Below are 21,441 nucleotides of genomic sequence, written 5' to 3' on the forward strand. Positions count from 1 at the left end.
TGTTCTGTTGTAGGGTAACGTCAAGCAGTATAATACATGTCTAATGGAGTCTCCAAAGGAAAGAGAGGGTAGGACAGAAACATACATGAAGACATTAAGGCTGAAAAATTTCCAAATCTGATGATCTTACATATGTAAGAGGTTTGACAAAACCCAAGCACGGTAAACATGAAGAAAACCACAATAAGCCACATCACAAATTGCTTAAAGCTAGTAAAAAAAAAAAAAAAAAAGAAAGAAAAAGAAAAGAAAAGAAAAAAGGAAAGAAAATCTTAAAAGCTTCTAGAGAAATAAGACACATTACCTAGAGAGGCACAAAGATAAAGATGACAGCATATTCTTGGCAGAACAATGCAAACTAGAAGAGAGTGGAGCAACATCTTTCAAGTACTGAAAAAGAGAGAGGAAAAAAGAGTCAACCTTTAAATTTCTACCCTGGGGGAAATTCTCTTTGTAAAACAAACATGAACTCAGCAATCCCCCCCCCCAGGTGTTCACTCCACAGAACTGAAAGAGGTAGTTAAACATAATGTTGTACTTGAATATTCATAGCAGCACTATTCACAACAATCAAAAGGTGGAAATAACCCAAATGTCCATCAACAGATGAACGGATAAATGAGGTAGGATGCATCTGTACAATGGAATATTATTTGGTCATAAAAAGGAATGAAGTACTGATAGATGGTATAACAGGAATGAATCTTGAAAACATGATGCTAAGTGAAAGCAGCCAGATACAAAAGGTCACATATTGCATGATTCCATTTATATGAAGTGTACAGAACAGGCAAATTCACAGAGACAGAAAGCACACAGTGATTGGCAGGGATTGGGGGGAGGGGAGAATGGGGAATGACTGCTTAATGGGTAGAGTTTCCTTCTGGGTAATGAAAACGTTCTATAACTAGATAGTGGTGACAGCAGTACAATATTGTAAACACACCAAAAACCACTGAATTGTACAAGTTGTGAATTTTATGTTATGTGAATTTTCTGTCATAAAAGAGTGAACCCTTAAATGTGTGCTTCCAGTTTTTTTTTGGCCTTAGTAACATAACTGTCAGTAATATATTTTACATTCTTAAATTTAAAACATATCTTAAATTCTGTTAAGAACTGTAAGAAATGTAAAAACAAAAGCTAAAAAGAGGTGAAATAACTTTTTGCAAAATACAGAAGCAGAAAGATGTCATCACCTGCAGACCTATTCTATAGCACTTAAAGAAGTGCATCCACCAGAAACCGTATGATACCAGATGGAGATTTAGACCTAGACAAAGGAATTAAGAATACCACGCATGGTAACTATTTGGTTAAATACAGTATCTTTTCCTCATATAATTGTATCTCTTTAAAAATTTGTCAATTGCTGGGGTACCTGGGAGGCTCAATCTGTTAAATGTCCAACTCTTGATTTCAGCTCAAGTCATGATCTCAGGGTCATGAGACTGAGCCCCGCAGAGCTCTCCATGCTCAGGAGGGAGTCTGCTTAAGATTCTCTCTCCCTTTCCTTCTGTCCCTCCCCACTGTGTGTGCTCTCTCTCCCTCTTTAAAAATAAATAAATCTTTAAAAAATTGGCAATTGCCTAAATAAAAATAATAGCAATGTAGTGTGGGGTTTCTACATGTATAAGTAAAATATATGACAAAAGGAGCACAAAAGGCTAAGAGGGAACAAATGGAAGTATACTATTTTAAGGCTTTTTACTATATACAAAGTAGCAGAACCTCACATGAAACAAGATAGTGATGTTAAAGATGTATACTATAGTCTAAAGAAACTACCGTAAAAACACAGAGTTAAAGCTAATAAACCAATAGTGAGATAACATAAAATTATAAAACATATTCTGCTAATCCAAAAAAAGTCAGGAAAAAAAAGAAGGGAAAAAAGAAGAGATGGGACAAATAAAAAACAAATATCAAGATGACAGACTTAACAATAAACACACTAAATGTAAGTGTTCTGAAAACTCCAGGGGCGCGTGGGTGGCTCAGTCGGTTAAGCATCTGCCTTCAGCTCAGGTCATGATACCAGTGTTCTAGAACTGAGTCCTGTGTTGGACTCCCTGCTCAGCGGGGAGCCTGTTTCTCCCTCTCCCTCTGATGCTCCTCGCCCTGCTTTTGCTCTCTCACTCTCACTCTCTCTCAAATAAATAAATAAGTAAATAAATAAAATCTTTTTAAAAATGTTCTAAAAACTCCAATTAAAGTCCTATTTTGTTAGACGGGATAAAAAGTAAGATAAAACTATATATGATGCCTATAAAACAATTATAAAGACATAAAGAAGTTAAAAGTAGAAGGATGGAAAAACATGACTATATTAAGACTAGTCAAAAGATGTGAAACTTTTACACCAAAGAATAAAAAATGAGTAAGAGAAATTAAAGATCCAAATAAATGCCAGGATGAGGTGGATTAATGAGCCATAATATTCAATGTTATTAAGATTTCAATTTTCTGGTGCACCTCGGTTAGCTCAGTTGGTTAAGCATCAGACTCCATTTCTGCTCAGGTCATGATCTCAGGGTCCTGGGATCAGGCGAAGTCAGGCTCCTTGCTCAGTGTGGAGTCTGTTTGTCGCTCTCCCTCTTCTCCTCCCCTGCTCTCACACTCTAAATAAATAAATATTTTAAAAAGCTATTTTATCTATCTATCTATCTATCTATCTATCTATCTATATCATCTATCTATCCAGGAGAGAAAGAGAAAGGGCATGTAAGTGAGCTGGGGGACAGAAAGAGGGAGACAGAATCTTTAAGCAGACTCCCCGCTGAGTGCAGAGCCTGATGTGGGGCTTGATCCCGTGACCCATGAGTTCATGACCTGAGCCAAAATCAAAATTCATATATTTAACCAACTGAGCCATCTGGGTCCCCCTAAACCTTAAAAAAAAAAAAAATTGATCTTTTAAAAAAAAAATTTCAATTTTTCCCTCTTGATCTATAGATTCAATGCAATCCCAATCAAAATCACAGCAGCTTTTTTTTTTTTTTTTAAAGATTATTTATTCATTTGACAGAGAGACAGTCAGTGAGAGAGGGAACACAGCAGGGGGAGTGGGAGAGGAAGAAGCAGGCTCCTAGCGGAGGAGCCTGATGTGGGGCTCGATCCCCAGAACTCTGGGATCACGCCCTGAGCAGAAGGCAGACGCTTAACGACTGTGCCACCCAGGCGCCCCCACAGCAGCTTTTTTTAAAAAAAAATTTTTTTGTAGAAATGATTACAGAATTCATACAGATGCAAAGGACACAAAATAGCCAAATTTGAAAATGAGTAGAGTTGGAGGACCAACAGTATCTAATTTCAAGACATTATAAAGTTTCAGTAATCAAGAGAGTGTAGTATTGGCATAAAGATAAACAAATTAGATAACTGGAAAGAGAGAGTCCAGAAACAGACTCACACACTTATGGTTGATTTTCAACAAGGTCTTTTCAACAAATGATGTGAGAATAATTTGATTTCAATACGCAAATAAATGAATTTCAATCAATACCTTGCACACAATACACAAATTAAAAATGGATTACAGACTTGAAACTATAAAACATCAAGACAAAAACCCTGTGACTCTGGGTCAGGCAAAGAATTTTAGATACAACACTAAACATGAAATCCATAGAAGAACAAACTGATAAAGTGGATTTGATAAAAACTGCTCTTCAAACACTGCTAAAAGATGGAGAAACAAGCTACAGAGTGGGAGAAAATACTTGCAAATCATATATCTGATAAGGGACTTGTATCTAGAATATCTAAATAATACTCAAAACTCAATTATAGGAGAACAATGTGAGAAAATTGGCAAAAATTTTGAAGACACTTCCCCCAGTAAGAAGAGCAGAGGGCAAAGAAGTACACGAAAAGATGCTCAATAGCATTAGTCATTGGGAATTGCAAATTAAAACCATAATGAGAGACCACTGTATACCCATTAGACTGGCTAAAATTAAAAACATTGGCTGTATCAAGTCTTCACAAGGTGGTAGAAGAACTAGAACTTTCATACACTGCTGGTGGAAATGCAAAATGGCACAGACATTCAGAAAAGTTAGGCAGTTTTGCAAATGTTAAGTAGACACCTAACCATATGCATATGATCCACCTACTCCACTCCCAGGTATTTACCCAAAAGAAACAAAAAGCATCTGTTCATAAAAGGACTGTACATGGATATTCAGATCAGCTCGACTTGTAACAGGCAAAAACTGCACACTACCCAAATGTCCATCAACGGGTGAATGAATGAACAACAGTGGTATATCCATAAATGGAATGTGCCTCAACAATGAGAAGGAAATAACTATGGATGAAACTTGAAATAATTATGCAGAGTGAAAGAAGTCAGATAAAAAATGAGTGTGTATATATATATTGCATGATTCCATTTATGCAGAATGTAAAACATGGCCAATCTATGGTGACAGAATGCAAATCAGTGGTTGCTTGAGGACTATGATGGGATAGGAAAGGTTGGGAGAGATTCCAAAGGGGCAAAAGCAAACTTTTGGGGTGAAGTATATGTCATTATCTTCATTTTGGTGATGATTTCATAGGTATACAATATGTGCCAAAAGTTATCATACTGTACACTTTAAATATGTGCAGCTTACTGTATGTCAATTATACTTTAATAAAGCTACTATAAAAGGAATATTTCTTTTTTGAATATTTTTTAGCATTTTCATTTTGGCACTTCATGTATATTTAATTTCAGATACATTCTCAATAACATATATAACTCAATGGTTATAACTTCAATTATTTGTTTCACCTGCATATTATTCTTAAAACTCCAAGCTAGTTTATTTTTTATTTCTTAAAGATATTTATTTATTTATTTATTTATTTATTTATTTATTTAGAGTGCATGAGCGGGGGGCGGGGGTACAGAGGGAGAAGGAGAGAGAATCTGAAGTAGACTCTATACTGAGCACTTGGGGCTTGATCTCACCACCCTGAGATCATGACCTGAGCCGAAATCAAGAGTTGGATGCTTAACTGACTGAGCCATCCGGGCGGCCCTCAAAACTCCAAGCTAGTTTAAACAAACTACTTAAAGACTATAGATACTGAGAGAATTTCTTTCTCTATTTTTTTCACCATGTATCATGAATAGTCAGCTTTTAAAGAAACATTCTAATACTGTCATCTTTCAGCTAGTTTATATAATCATTTTCAATTTAAGCAACACAATTTTTGTTAGGTAGAAAACAGTTAAATCCATAGAATATTTCAAATTATAAATACTTTATTTTCAATCTTAAGGGAAAGGTTATATACTATTATAGCCACAAAAATTTTAATATAAGGTTACTGATTCTTTCTCCCAATGTCTTATGAAAAATTTTCAAACATACACAAAAGTACAGAACTGAATAATAAACCCGTATGTAACCTTTAGCCAGCTTCAAACATGATCAATATTTTGAAATTTTTCTTTTATCTACGAGCCCTTCCCCCAGTTTTTATGGGCTATTTAAAAGCAAATTCGAGGCATTGTACCAGTTCATATCACATATATTTCAGTATTTATTTATTTATTCTTAAAGATTTTATTTATTTGATACAGAAAGTAAGAGCGTGCGTGAGCAGGGGGAGGGGCAGAGAAGCAGGCTCCCTGCTGAGCAGGGAGCCCAATGCAGGGCTCCTCCAGGGACTGAAGGATCATGACCTGAGCTGAAGGCAGTCCCTTAACCAACTGAGTCACCCAGGTGCCCCTATATCTTAGTTTTTAAATCTTTTTCTCAATGTAAGCCAACAGCTTATTTTAAAATTGTTTCATAAAAAGCTAAAAAGTTACTTATACTTCATTATAAGAAGTATATAATTTAATTTCTTACATTTCACCCGTACAATTTGTATGCGGCTGTGTGCCATTTAGAAACTCCTATTTCAAAGCAAAAGAAATTCCTATTTCAGTTAACTGATGTTTTTAGGAAGGTGGTTTTATTTTTTTTTTAAGTAATATGACACACATACACACACATATCCAACACAAGTATGCATGTAGTTTAGTTTTTTTAGAAATACTTTTGATAGGTCATTCTGAAGTTAAAAGAAACATGAGGGATCTATAAAATATCAGCAATCTGATGTTTCTTTAACTTCACATTTGTTTCTTTAATCATTTATTTATTTATCCTTCCATGGTGTGCTGGAGCTGGCTTCCCGCAGTTTGTGGTGGCAAACTGGTAAATTTTTAGGAATTTTGTAAGCCGGATGTTAAACACAACCATTATTAAAAATAATTTAAATGTACAATAAAATCAATTTTATTTAAAAAAGAGAATATTCAAACTCACTGATTTTTAATTATTTTACTATTAGCTATGCTCTTGAGTTTATCCATGTCTACTGTATCTGTGTGGTGGAAACTATGTAAGGTGTATTACTGCGCATCTTTACTCTGTGTTCAGTAACATGATGTTGGCAGTTCAGAGTTAGTCACGGGGGGGATATTTATCCCACAGACACAAGCAAATCCTACCAATCAGAGCTGTCTCTCACGCTCCTGCCTGGAGGGTTGGTGGTGAGCACCCACCAGCACCACACTGCTTCCATCCTGAGCGTAACTACATGTCGGGCACTGGAGTGATATGAAATATTTCTGATCTTTTGGAATTTGAGCATAAAAATCCTCATGTCACATTATTAAAAGTACTTTAATGGAGGGCACTATAAAGGTAAATAGGAAGGGGCTCTTCAGAAAACAAAGAATACATGATATATATTAATAATTTTTAATACATGTCTTTAAAAATCCCTTTATTATAAGATCCAAGTTTTAAAATATTAACATAAAAAAAGTTGTTATGCAAGGCGCCTGGGTGGCTCAGTTGGCTGAGCGTCTGCCTTTGGCTCAGGTCATGATCCTGCAGGGCCAGGATGGAGTCCCACATTGGGATCCCTGCTTGGCAGGGAATCTGCTTCTCCCTCTGACACTCCCCCCTCTCGTGCTCTCTCTCACTGTCTGTCTCTCAAATAAATAAATAAAGTCTAAAAAAAAAAAAAAGCTGTTTTGCTGAAACTCAGGAAATAAAAGGAATCCTAATGAGTTGGCATCTTTGGTTTTAATCATTACTTGAATTTCAGAAGTACAGAAAAATGTAATTAAATGTTAATAAAAGAATTAAAAACACCATGTAAAATATATATGTTTTTTAAATGATGTAATATAAGGCTGAAGAAAATAAGAAATATGAACCTGATTTTTATTTTTTTTTAAAAGATTTTTATTTCTTTGACAGAGAAAGAGAGACAGCCAGCAAGAGAGGGAACACAGGCAGGGGGAGTGGGAGAGGAAGAAGCAGGCTCCCAGCGGAGGAGCCTGATGTGGCGCTCGATCCCAGGACTCTGGGATCACGCCCTGAGCCGAAGGCAGATGCTTAACGACTGAGCCACCTAGGCGCCCCTATGACTCTGATTTTTAAAAGATAATTTGGGAACTATCATGCACCAAATAATATGAGAGCTTGAGAATACCAAGTTAAGTATGTTTAATAGAAAAGCAATTTTTCATCAAAAAAGTCAAAAAGCAAACTTATTTTAAAAATGAGGTTTTAAACAAATGGTTACCAGAGGGGAGGTGGGTAGGAGGATGGGTGAAATAAGTGATGGGCATTAAGAGTACACTTACCATGATGAGCAGTGAGTAATATACGAAATTATTGTATCACTATATTGTACACCTGAAACTAATATAACACTGTATGTTAACAATGCCGGAATTAAAATAAAATTTTTTAAAAAATGAGGTTTTATTTAAAAACTCAAAATGCCACCTGAAATTGCCAAACTTGTTTTGTCAGTTGATATTCTCAGAAATCAAAGCTTTGCCTGTCTAGTCTGCATTTATATTTAGTCTGGGCATTTAATCTCTTTTTTTGATCTTAGTTTTGCCATACACTATGAGTCGTTTTATAAAGCTTTAACATTAAGTTAGTTTCGTAAGTTGTAAAATCATTTTGTACTAGCAAACAGCTTATTTTAAAACCGTTCAGAAAATATACAAAGGAGTGACAAAGAATTAAAATGAACACTGTGATTCTTTATATGTGTTTCTTTTGTTTAAGTTATTTACCTCTTGTGAAAGCTGTGTTACTTGCTCCTTTTGATGTTCCAGGTCTTTTAAAACCAATGAGTTTTGTTTTTCTAACTGAAGCACTCTTCTTGCCAAGTGGACACTAGGTGAGTGAAATAAGAAAATTAATGCTTAAAAAAGATGAATGCTTTCTAAAATATTAACAATGTGTTTGTATGCCTGAAAACTGACTTACCGTTTCCTAGTAATACTTAAATATTTACAGAAAAAATATGGAGTCAAATATTTTCTGGTGGTAACAGTGGAAGACCAATATCCCAACAGCTCAGAATTTTGAAAGTAACATTAAAATCTCCATAATAATATAACTGTGATATATTGATTACTGCAGTAATGGTTTCTAGCCCTTGCTATAAAAGTATGAGAGTTACATTATACTTGTTTGAAAAGACCACAAGATAGCAATTTACAGCTTTTCTCCATTTTTATAAAAATTTCCCATTTACAAACAAATCAGGCAATTAGTTGAAACAATAATTAGCCTGCACTTTGAAAAGCTTCAGTGTTTACCTCAGACAACAAAATGCATTTTATAATACAAAAAACAACTGAACAGATTTTCTATTGAAAGTAGAGATGGAAAAGATGCATGAAAAGTGGGCAATGTCTATGGTAAAGGCATATTCCGTACTAAAAGATCACCCTTTGACCATCACATGATGATCACAACTTGTACTGAGTGTAACCTTCAGTATTTAACATCACATTAAATGTGAAATGCCCCAATTCCACTTTTAAGACACAATAAAAAAAGGTTCAACTATAAAATCATTTCTCCTACCTACTAGGGAAAAAAACATGGTATAATTCTTTAAAGAACTGCTAATAATGTTGGGAAGACATGTTGTTCCACAGACCTTCTCTGTGACTCCAAAAAACTAAAAATTTCCTATTTATATTTTCATGTTTGAAGGAGTTAATTACTGAATCGCAAAATCTGTGGAATCTGAGAAGACGAGATGTTACATAATGACATGCAGCAAAATATTTTCACTTTAAATAAAATTATTTTATTTATTTACGGAACAGGAACAATTCCATTATATTTTAAATATTTCCTAACATTGGATAAAGGAATGCAGACAAAACTCTGAAAATAATGCTTAACATCATCCTACACAACCATTTCTAAGAACTTGTTATCCCAAATGAAAACGAGGAGTTCTGGTAAAAGTTTATATAGTGAATTGTGCAGCTTGTTTACATATGCTCATATCTAAGTTTCGACTGGCATAAGATTTTGCCTTAATAATCAGTTGCAGTTAGAGATGGAAAAGACATAGTCCTTATTTTTTGACAATTGTTTTTTATAAAAAACAGCTTTAATGATATAGAATTTTATTGCTATGTAATTTATATACCACAAAGTCCACCCATTTAAAGTGTCCAAATAAGTGGTTTTTAGTATGTTTAGAATTATGCAACTAATACTCTAATTTTAGAATATTTTCATTACAAAAAAAAAATCCTTCCCCATTAACATTGTTCCCCATCCTACTGCCCAGCTGTAGGGAACCACTTACCTACTTTCTTCTTCTAGAGATTTTTATATTTATAGTTATGGCTACCCCATTTTCTCTCTCTCAATCTAAAATATGCTAAGTTCTCTCAAATTTGACCCTAAAATAAGATCTCTACAAATAAGTCTTAACACTAATTTTATTTTATGTTTACAGTTTTAATCTGTTGGATTTATTATATGTTTGCAAATATCAGTATTTCATATCATTAACTGTTTTTTATGAAGTTAATATAAAATCCTTTGAGTTATCTTCATTCATATTTTCATTCTTTTTCTCATCCTTCATATACGTTAGGAGTAAGTCTCTTCATCTTTCTGTCTTTCACAGAACTCAGCACGAGGGTCCTTCGTACATGGTAATTTCTCAGGAATGTATGTTGAAGGTACAGACCGTGAGGTGTAATGCTCAGTATGGAACAATGAACACAATCAAACGCTATTACACAGAAAACAGTTGCGGATAATACGAAATGGAAGAAAAAGGGATGCAAGAAAATAATAAGATGCAAAGGTCACCCATTACCAACATTTTGAGGAAGATAATGACTTGAAGACAACATGTTTAAAAAAAGTAAGTAGCTCATTTGGTTTGGGTGATTTTGTTTTGTTTGGAAACTGCATAATGCTCTTATGCAGATATGGTGTGATATCACTTATCAACGCAAAATAGCATATGACATAAAGTAGTGAATTCAAGAAATTCTTGGTATGCTGGTGCTTATGTCCTAATACCAGCGCTACCTCCTTCTACCAAGAATTGCCCTGATTTTAGTTGAGGATTCTAAGGGAGGAAAATCAACTCTAAATAGAAAGAAGTTATCTTATGATACCTTGAAGTGCTTTAATGTGTTTTACGGTGTTGTAATTACTAGCATATAGAACCATTTTATTGAGAAAAACTTTCTAGGAACTGATGCTTACAGAAATGACTGTGACTTTTACTCTGACTGTTGACCTCATTTATGATACATAATGCTTATAATGTAGAAGAAATTGTCATATAATTGGTCTCCACGTGAAGCACTGATCACATTTAAAACATTTACTTTTACTCCTAAAGTCATTATAAAGACAGCAGAACACATCTCTTCATAGACATTTCAAAAATGGTATTAAGATTCTCAGGTTGCCCTAAATGACCCATTTAGCCCATGGATTATAGATGTTACAGAAGGAAAAAAAAAAAAAGGAAAAAAGGAAGAAGAAAAAGAATAAAAAATATTGAGAAATCTAGAACACACAGGAAAAACAGGACATATAACTTTCATCATAATCATACTTGCAATTAACAAAAATGATTATAATATTAGCTTTTTTATCTTCATCATAATTATCAATGACTTTGGAAAAGCAGGTTGAATTAGAAGAAACATTAATTCATTCATTAAGACATTCAAGAACATTCTCTTTTAACAAAATTTATAAAAAGCCTGTAATCTATATGGGCACTGGGAATACACAGTTTCTACCTGGAGGACCTACTAGTCTGCTGAGGAAGATGGGCAAATAAATTACCATAGTGTGCTAAATGCTAAGAAGGGGCACACTGAGGGCTGAAAACCAGTACTGACTCATCTGGTGAGGAAGCAGAGAAACAGCATTCCGGGCAGAGGGAAAAGCATAATAGGTAAAGGATGATGTGTGGGGGTGTGGTATGGATTGATAAAACACATGGCATGTGGTGAGAGCTGAAGCTAGAGAGACAAAGGCAGGGATATATGATGAAAAGTCTTAAATGTTAAGCTGAGTTTGGATTTTATCCGTAAATTGGTTAGGCATGACATGATCAGATTTGTACTTGAGAGAGTTCTCTGTCAACACTGTGGAGAAGGAAGAAGACTTGAGCCAATTATAAAGTTAAGATCACAGTCTAGACTGGTGGTCTCCAGAAGCAATTATGTGCAAAATAATCCATTGAAGTGTGGGAAATTTTACTTACATTTATTTTAATATTAAGTGTCTTTAAAGTTTTATTATTATTTTTTTAAAGATTTTATTTATTTATTTGACAGAGACAGAGAGAGGGGGGGAGAAAGAGAGTAAGCACAAGCAGGCTCTCCGCCGAGCAGGGAGCCCAATGTGGGGCTTGATCCCAGACCCTAGGATTGTGTCCTGAGCCAAAGGCAGACACTTAACTGACTGAGCCACCTAGGAGACCCAAGTGTCTTTAAAATTTTAATTTTCTATGTAGGTTTTATATTTTAATGTATATAATATGTTATTCATATGATAGTACATGTATGTAATTGATAAATAAATACATGTACATGTACTGGTAGGTGAATGTTCAATTTTTTTCCCCCAATCAGGAGTCATATCAAAAAGTCTGGAGACCAATGGTCTGGGCCACTTTTGTCCAATAGAAACATAATGCAAGCCCCATATGTAATTTAAAAATTTTTAGGAGCCACATTAAAAATATTACAAAACTCTTATCTCACATGATATCAAAAATTAACTCAAAATGGATCAGACTTAAATGTAAAAACTAGGATATTAACTCTTAGAAGAAAACACAGGAGTAAATCTTCCTGACCTTGGATTTGGCAAAGGATTCTCAGATATGGCACCAAAAGCACAAGCAACAAATGAAAAATGAGATAAACTGCACTGCATCAAAATTAAACTATTTTGTGCTTCAAAAGACGCCCTCAAGAAAGTAAAAAAAAAAAAAAAACCCACATGAAACAGAAGAGAACATTCCAAAATATGTATCTGATAAGGGACTTGTATCTAGAAAATATAAAGAACTCTTTTTTTTTTTTTAAAGATTTTATTTATTTATTTATTTGAGAGAGAACGAGAGAGCACAAGCAGGGGTAGGGGAGAGGAAGAGGGAGTGGGAGAAGCAGGCTCCTTGCTGAGCAGGAAGCCTGATGTGGGACCACCCTAGGACCCTGGGATCATAACCTAGGCTGAAGGCAAATGCTTAATTGACTGAGCCACCCAGGTGCCCCTAAAGAACTCTTATAACTCAATAATAAAAAAACAATCCAATTACATCATTCACAACAGTGCCTTATGCTGTAGAAAGTTCTAAATAATTACATAAATATATCTTTGCACTCCTTGTACTGCCATGTCCTCAGAAAGCATAATGATAGGGTCAACACATGTGTATTACAGACTTTCAGACATTCCTCTTGAAAGGTTGGTACAAATTTATTTTTATTTTTTTTAAAGATTTTATTTATTTATTTAACAGAGATAGAGACAGCCAGCGAGAGAGGGAACAGAAGCAGGGGAGTGGGAGAGGAAGAAGCAGGCTCCCAGTGGAGGAGCCTGATGTGGGGCTCGAACCCAGAACGCCGGGATCACGCCCTGAGCCGAAGGCAGACGCTTAACCGCTGTGCCACCCAGGCGCCCCAAGGTTGGTACAAATTTAAATTCTCATGAACTAGAATAAAAAGTTCTCCAAGGAGTAGGATTTTTAATTATTTTGTTCTCGAATGTAGTCAAAGTATGTTGAATAATAGCTGGTACAAAGGAGGTGTTCGGTAATAAACTGTTGAATGACTGAACTTTATATAAGGCTTCCTGTTTCTTCATACCCTAGGTCACAATGGGCATAATCAATCTTCAAAAGTTTTGCTAATAACCTTATATAAACAATAGAATCTTTAAATTTCTTCATTTATGAGGTTAAACATCTTTTCATATGTCTGTCAGACATTTGTATTTCTTATTTAATGAAGTGATGTTTATGTCCTTTTCTCACCCACTTCAAATCTTACCTACATGATTAATTCTACTCTGTCTAAATTATTTAAAAATATCAAGGCCTTCTGTAATCTCAACTGAACCAACCTTATTTTCCATTAATGTCTACTCTACTTAATGTCCCATAAACATGTTTTGTATTTTCCTTCCACTATACCTCTGTTGGTCCCCCCAGTCTGAGGAAGGCAGGTTATTTCCTTGCTTGATAGATTCAACTTTTTTCTTTTTTTTTTTTGAAGTAGGCTCCATGTCCAGCATGGAGCCCAACGTGGGGTTCAAACTCAGGACCCTGAGATCAAGACCTGAGCTGAGATCAAGAGTCAGACGCCTAACTGAGCCACTCAGGTGAACCAGACCTAACTTTTTTTTAAAGTCTCCCTTCAAGTTTCACTTCCTCTATTTCTGACCATGCTAGTCTTCACTGATCTCTACTGCGCTGATCGACATAGCCTAGCACACATTATGGCACTAAATTATATATTTTTCGATGTTTCTCGATATTCTTTCATGTGTGTTAATCTTTTCTTTCCGAACAGATGCAACTTACGTGAAGACACGGTCTTACCCCCTGTGGTGTGTGCTAAACAGAGTAGACACTTAATAAATCGTTCTTGATTGATTTTGTTGTAAGTGAATTTTGTTCAGATGAACACACTGGTAGAAGCCATATTCTTAGGTTGCAGAGTTTCAATATTAAAGCAGGACTAATACTCAGCATCTAAGCACTGAACTTGTGATAGAAATGTGCATAAACTTAGTAAGAGAAAACAAATACTACAGATACCAATTCATCTCTTCTATACTTCAACCTCCTATATCTTCGAATGTGGCATATTGTTGTGGCGTGTGATTTGGTGTAATAAGTGGATTCTGTGTAGAAATCTGGAGTGTTAAAAATGGGAAGAAATTCACTTTAACTGAAATTCAAAGAAAAACAAATGAAGAATTTCTCATCTATATAGCTGAGTTTATGTCTCTTTAAGCACAATGCACACAGAATGAAAACAAGTACGTCCAAGTTCTTTAAAAAGAGTAACTATGGATACAGTCAGGAAAAATGACTCCTGCTAAAGGTTATTATTTTTTTCGTACAGAATGTACTAAATTCAAGAAAGCATTGCTTTTACAGGCTGTTGCGACACTAACATAGGTACAACTTAACCATACTTCTTTGTCATTATATTCATTGCCATGTGACTTTTACCTGCACCAAGATTAAGTTCAACATCAACTAGAAACTACTACTACAGGAGTACAGTTTTGTATCTAAATATTAAACGAAAACTTCACCTGTTACCTGGTAAAATTTTCCCAACAGGGTTATCTCTTAGCTCCCTCATCACTTCTTCTTCTTTTTTTTTTTTTAAAGATTTTATTTATTTATTCGACAGAGATAGAGACAGCCAGCGAGAGAGGGAACACAAGCAGGGGGAGTGGGAGAGGAAGAAGCAGGCTCATAGTAGAGGAGCCTAATGTGGGGCTCAATCCCATAAGGCCGGGATCACGCCCTAAGCCAAAGGCAGATGCTTAACCGCTGTGCCACCCAGGCGCCCCCCCCCATCACTTCTTGACTCCAAATAAAAGTTACTCTCTTAGATCTGTCAATGGCAGCAGCACTGCTGCTTATTACACATAATTTCATAATAGCATAGCCCTGCCAATGTGCACATGGGAGATCTTCATCTATATCTGAGATGTCAAAGCACCATGGAGGACTGATGTTCTGTCCCAATTCCTTCAATCTTGGTATGATTTTCTTAGTATTATCAAAACTCCAAATAAGTAAGTGTATTTATTTAGTGACTTGCTAATTAGTTACTTGTCTGAAATAACATTTGGCTTTTTGATCTTTTTCAATTTTAGCAGGTCAGAGGTCTGTCTCTATTAGTAGGGCATAAAAAATAAATTGTTCAAAAAAAGGGCACTAGTGCCAGAATGATTCTAGCTTCAGAACTCTTCAGGTTGGTACCTGTACTTATTGCTCTGTTGGTAATTCTTGAGAACCAAATAGTGGTCTCATGCTGATTACCAACAGTCATATGAAACTCCCTAGTTTATTCTACAGGTTTATACTTTCGAGTTGACCATGAATAGAACATCAGTAACTTTTTAAAGGACTATTCCTAAAACTAACCCAAATGAAATCAGTACAACTTTCCCCAAGGACACACTCATCCACATGAGAATAAAGAGAGAAAACCAAATTTCCATTACGTACCAAAGTTTGCCAGAGGGGGAAAAAAGTTTCCTTTGCTTTAATTTTTTCCTTTATTATAAAGCTGAGTCTACTGTGAGAGTTTCAACTTAAAGCTCTTTCTAAAACTAGATGGAAACTAAAACAAAAGGTCTATAGCATGCAGTAAATCTTGCAATTTGAAAGGTTTAAGAACCTTCAGAAAAGGCTATCCATTCAGATCTGCCAAAGCAAACAGAGAAGCACACACTGAGACCACGTTCCTGCCTGGGTGTTACCCATTTAAGTTGCAGGTTAAAGAGCATAACCAAAACATGTAACCAGAAAATCTTGTTTGCTATTTTCAAAACAATCATGACCGAAACAAAAACATTACTTCAGATTTTCAAGTTTAGTCAAGTCAAGAAGAGCCCATTTCATTTTACTTTCATTGTATAAGCCCTTTTAACCAACCACAACTTTGTCCCAGAAAGAGTTTGATGTGATATTTCGTTATTGTCGATTATCTTCACTGAAACTTCAAAATATGAGTAAGCTGATTTGAGAATTATGTGTTTAAGAGACATTTTTGGGAGTTATTTTTCAAACTACAAAAATTAATTTTGCTACTTTTTTTTTTTAACAGGAAATTGGCATTACAGTATATGTCTTAAAACTAACATCAAAAAAAGTGAATCTCAAAACTGGTTTCATGTCCAGGGGAGTGTCTCGACTAATTAAGAAGTCTCATTAAAATTCTCAAACAAAGCTGTTTAAAGTGAAAACTTAAATTGTGCCTAAAGTTTTTGGAGTATTAGCCTTTCCTCTAAAATCGACTGTGCGATTTACTCTAAGAAACACTGATCAGTCTAACAAACTAACCTTTCCTGAATAACCCACTATATGCCAGGCACTGTGTGATGAACTCTGCATCCATTTTCTCACTTAAATTTCATAATATACCTTCAGTAGCAACAGGCAACCGGTGAAAATTGTCAGTGACTACTGAATTTCTTAACAACATGAAACTCAAAAACCAAAGGCCTAAAAATTAAAGTTTTGGATAACCATTAAAAATTATCTTTTTGAAGACTATTCAGTGATACAAGAAAATGTTCAAGATGGAATTATAAGATAAAAAATTAAACTTTCACGTTACATACAATAATAGCCTAAATATGCAAGAAAATATATGTGTCTATATAAAGTTTGAATGGTTATCTTTGGATGGTAGGATTACCAGCAATTTTCTAAAATAAGTGTATTATTTTTATAATCAGAAATTTACTCCAATTAAGCGTTACTCTAAAGTACCTAAATCTGGTTGTTGAATGTATGAGATTTTACATCAAACATAGTATGAATGGAATGTATCGTGTAGCAGTTGAAAATAAGTTCCTTTGAAATTTTAATATATTTTGGTATAGACTAATGTATAATGAAAACTTTATTATGCAAACATTTCATTTGCGGTTCTGATTGAGTTGTTTTATAATATACCTTCAGTTTCCATTGCTTTAATTTTAAATGTGAAGAATTAAATACAGATTCTCTTAAAAGCTACATTGCTTTCATCTTAAATAAGTTAAACTTAAACAGAGCATGAAGCCATTGACTTCTTTACAAATATCTACTAAAAAATGAAATATAGACTTTGCAAGCTTTGGAAATGTGTCAACCCTAAAAGAGGGACCCTCTTTGCCACTGGTCAATTTTGTGCATACAGTAGGCACTCAATAGAATATGTTGAATGAATGGGCGAAGGAATGCATAAATGTCCTCTTTGGGTATATAGACTTACTTTCCCTTCACTTAGTTTAGATGACCTGAGAAGCACTTCCTCAAAATAACCCTCTGGTTCACCATGAGACGAATGCCTGGCACCAGCTGGTAGGAGATATTAATAGTATGCACATTAGGCACTTGTTCAAGGCACATAGATAGCTCAGTGATAAAATCTTTAGAAATATTTGGATAGTTAAGATTATTCAGAATATGAATCAGTTGTGGTTCCTTAAATCTTCACTCTAATTATTAAGAAATCAACATCTGTTTTTGGAAATTCTTTTAAAAAAGTAAGGTAACAATAATAATTGCTTTCAATTTTAGAGGAACTCAGCATTTAGGGCTAAAGAAAAAAGCTTACAACAGCAAAATTCTTCTTTTTCCCTCCTTGTGACAAAGATTCTTTTGAAGGATTCATAAGCTAAAAAAAGAAGAGAATTGACCTTTTCCTTCAAATTTCAATTTTCAGTATTTACCAATCACTTACCACTGACAAAGAAGTCTCTTACCCATAAAAGTACTTTTCTATTCCTCCATAGGCAATTTAATGCTCCAAAAAAGTGATATGCTGATAATTACAAAATAGCCGAGGTCACCCTTAGTGACCTGTGGAGGGAGTGGGCAGAGAATGGTAATGGGACGGGGCTATACATGATGTTTCAAATAATACAGACTTCAGAAATACATGCATCTTCATCAGACAGAATTAACCATTTCAGCTACAAAATGACACTTGACAGTCACCTATCCTTGATCTAAAAATTTTCCAGATATTTTCTTTAACCAGTAAGGGACACAAATTCAAAGTATCCATTTGTTTCGTTATAAAATGACCTATATCTTACATCACGGCCTTAAAGACATTATATTCTCTGAGCCATCACTACAAAAGTACTAGAATTCGGATGAAGTGTTTTTCTTACTTAGTGTGTAATGTCTCTAAATGTTTAAATCGACTCATAAAAATAGAAGATAAGCAGCTTTGAATCCTCAAATACTCTGATAAAGAGACAATTCTACTAGGTATCTCACATCATGTTACATTAAGGGAATAAACAAGAATTAAGATACAGTTGCTGACCTTGAGGAACCTTCCATATGGCTGGGGAAATGACATGGGAAACAAGAGCTAATGAGATAAGAGAGATGCTCTATTGTGTGGTATGGAGAAAACAGACGTTCAAAGGCATAAAGATGTACTGCCCTCATTTTGGGCAGAGAAGCAAATGAGGCTGGAGGGGTGGGGCCATGTGGAGGGGTCTGGAAGTCTGGCAGAAATATTTAGATTTGATAGAGTAGCAAATGGGACAGTGAGATGTTTCTGCACAGAACGATGAATTAAAGTTAGAGAAAGGAGTTAGGTAAAAAAATCAGCTAGGTCAACTAGAAAACTGATTAATATAGATACAATTTTTCTCTTAGTGTACTTTAAGTAATATCTCACAAAATCATGAGTGGATCTCCCCCAAATTTTCTGGGCTACACAGTCTTTTACACTTTCAATCATAATACACATTTTATCAATCTCTTTCTCTCCCTGTCTCCCTCTTTCTTTTGCTCAAATATATGCCAAGGAATGTACACAGTTGAATAAAAAATGAGAGAAAAAGGAAGCATGATTAATTAATTTTAACCTGAAAACTGTTGGTACAAATTCATTTGTAACTCACTTGAAATTAATGTGAAAATAAAATTAAAATGGTGTCATTACCACTGAATCTAATTCTAGGAAAATTCTAATGTACACTTATATTTTACTGACCATTAAACTCACTTAAAAATACATGAAATGCAGGATTATAACTTACTGTGCTTTACTTTGTGAGCAATTTAATATTTATGCATACTAAGAATAAAGTAACTTTACTTTGCACATTATCAAAAAGCATAATGTAATTACATTTAGCTTGAGTAGATAAGTAAAACAAATATATATTGATTTTACCTTTGCTTTAGTCGTCTTTTGGCCGTTGTGGGAACATTAGCACCATAGCCATAGGCAAAAAGAACCCTTTCAGCCTCATCTTCATTTTCAACTGAAAAATATTAAAGTGTATGATGTAAAATCAGTTTTTTTCCCCTTAAAAAGCACGGCAGACGTGAAAATAAAAGAGGTCATACTAATGAATCAGGGAGCATAAGAACATTAAAAAGGACTAATGCATAATCTCAAACAGTCCATTTGTAAGTCCATATTTCTTAAAGTACATGGTCACTTAAATTCATTCCATTTATTTTTAAAAGGTGCAGGGCTTGCATCATATGACATGTTAAAGTTTCTTGTTATAAAGCATAATAATACAGATGTGTTATTCTGAATGATTCTTTTTTTTTTTTTTTAAAGATTTTATTTATTTATTTGACAGAGAGAGAGACAGCCAGAGAGAGAGGGAACACAAGCAGGGGGAGTGGAAGAGGAAGAAGCAGGCTCCCAGTGGAAGAGCCTGATGTGGGGCTCGATCCCATAACGCCAGGATCACGCCCTGAGCCGAAGGCAGACGCTTAACGACTGAGCCACCCAGGCGCCCCATTATTCTGAATGATTCTAAGGCTTTTTACGTGGAATGTATGTTATGTAATTATAAATAAGTAATGATAACATCAATCTCACTACTTCTCTTCTTGATAAAAGAAATGACTATTTTTAATTAGGAAAGATGTGCATTATTTTATCAGAACAACTTTATCCTAACTTGCAATAATGAAACTGTGCACTTAAGTAGGCTACTCTGTGAAAAAAATGTACAGTACTAAGAACATATTGACGGCCTTTTTTTTTTTAAATTAGAAAAAAGTTCAGTGAGACCAATTCTAAATTCTGCCACTGTCACACCACTCTTTTTCAGAAGGAATTTTAACTGACAGGTTAGCATTTCATTGTTAATTGTTAAAAAGCTTAAAGGCCATGGCAATTTTACTGTAAGTTAGGATTAAAAAAATAATTAAAGCCCGTAAAAACTAAAGGTTTACTAGCTCAAATTAAAGCAGTCAATGACATGTAACAATTTTTATAACATTATTCAACAACAACCATTATTTTAACATTAAAAAGAAACCTTCCAGAAGTGTTTCAGATTTAAAACAAAGCCACACAGTTCATCTTAGTAAGTGAAGCTATTTGCAGGCCCATTACTGTAATATGCATACATTTGTTGACCAATCCTTTTATGGGTATAAGCAGAATTTTAAATACATTTTTCCTGTTTTCCCTCAATTTTACCCCTATTTTTCATGGTGAACCAGGGTTAGTTTTCAGAGGTAGAATTATTAGTTGGCTGGTAAATGTGGAAGCAAGAGATGACATACGCCACTGCCAATACTGTTATCAGCTGTCATGGCTCCAGATCCAAGATGAAGTCTCCAATTTAGCTGTATCAGAATGGCAGGAGGGCTTTATTAGAGCTTTATTAGAGGGCTTTATTTAGATACCTATCTGACTCTTGTCTCTAAATTCAGAAGGAAGAAGTTAAATGTAGTTAACATCTCAAAAACTCGTCAGATATTAATGGACACCTTAAATTTAAGTTTAATACCTAATGGATTAATAACTCATGGTATAACTATTCTAGTAGTGATTTAAGTACAGAAACAACGTACTGTACACCACATGGTAAATGGTACCAAAGAGATTTGTGTCTGATGTGTCTTAGAAGTACAGAGCACCAAGCACCTCTATCTGAATGCTACCATTTTTCTTAAGCTAGAAGCATTAGGAGGAGAATGTGTGAGGAGACTAACATTCATAGAGAAGGCACAGGAGGGCCTGTGCATGTGTAAAGGCACAGAGCTGTGAAGTTTTAGTAACTGTGAGATAAGTGGTTGGGGTTAGCTTAGAGAACAATGGTAGTAGAAAGGCAGGCTCAGTTCCAACTATGACTGCAACTAAAGTCTTACTTGCTAGGGCAAGGAATTTGGATTTTCTTTCACGGTCAACAAGAAACTAATAGAAAGGTGACATGACCAAAAGATCTTTGCTGTTGATGCTGATATTATAGAAAAATAATTTCTAATAATGGGGAAAAGGATGGCCTATATGAGCACAGAGAACTCCTCACAAGTTATAGTAATAATCCAGTTAAGACATGATCCCTAAGAGCAAAGGGAGGATGAAGAGAAGACTTAGATTCT

General features: G+C 34.8%; 1 protein-coding gene across 3 annotated transcripts in view; it reads right to left on the reverse strand.

Annotated features, from left to right (window-relative positions):
* PIBF1 (progesterone immunomodulatory binding factor 1) overlaps positions 1-21,441 on the reverse strand; it is a 198,328-nt gene that overhangs the window by 54,108 nt on the left and 122,779 nt on the right. For all 3 annotated transcript variants that reach the window (XR_008957897.1, XR_008957898.1, XM_026493397.4), the window contains exons 13-14: positions 19,259-19,349; positions 8,093-8,195 (exon numbers count right to left, since the gene is read on the reverse strand). Coding sequence is in view for 1 of the 3 variants with exons in the window: in XM_026493397.4 (XP_026349182.2) it covers positions 8,093-8,195; positions 19,259-19,349 (194 nt within the window). In the remaining 2 variants the exon portion in view is untranslated. The remainder of the gene's footprint in view (positions 1-8,092; positions 8,196-19,258; positions 19,350-21,441) is intronic.

This window comes from Ursus arctos, unplaced genomic scaffold, assembly GCF_023065955.2.
Source record: "Ursus arctos isolate Adak ecotype North America unplaced genomic scaffold, UrsArc2.0 scaffold_10, whole genome shotgun sequence".
In the NCBI taxonomy this organism is placed as follows: Eukaryota; Metazoa; Chordata; class Mammalia; order Carnivora; family Ursidae; genus Ursus; species Ursus arctos.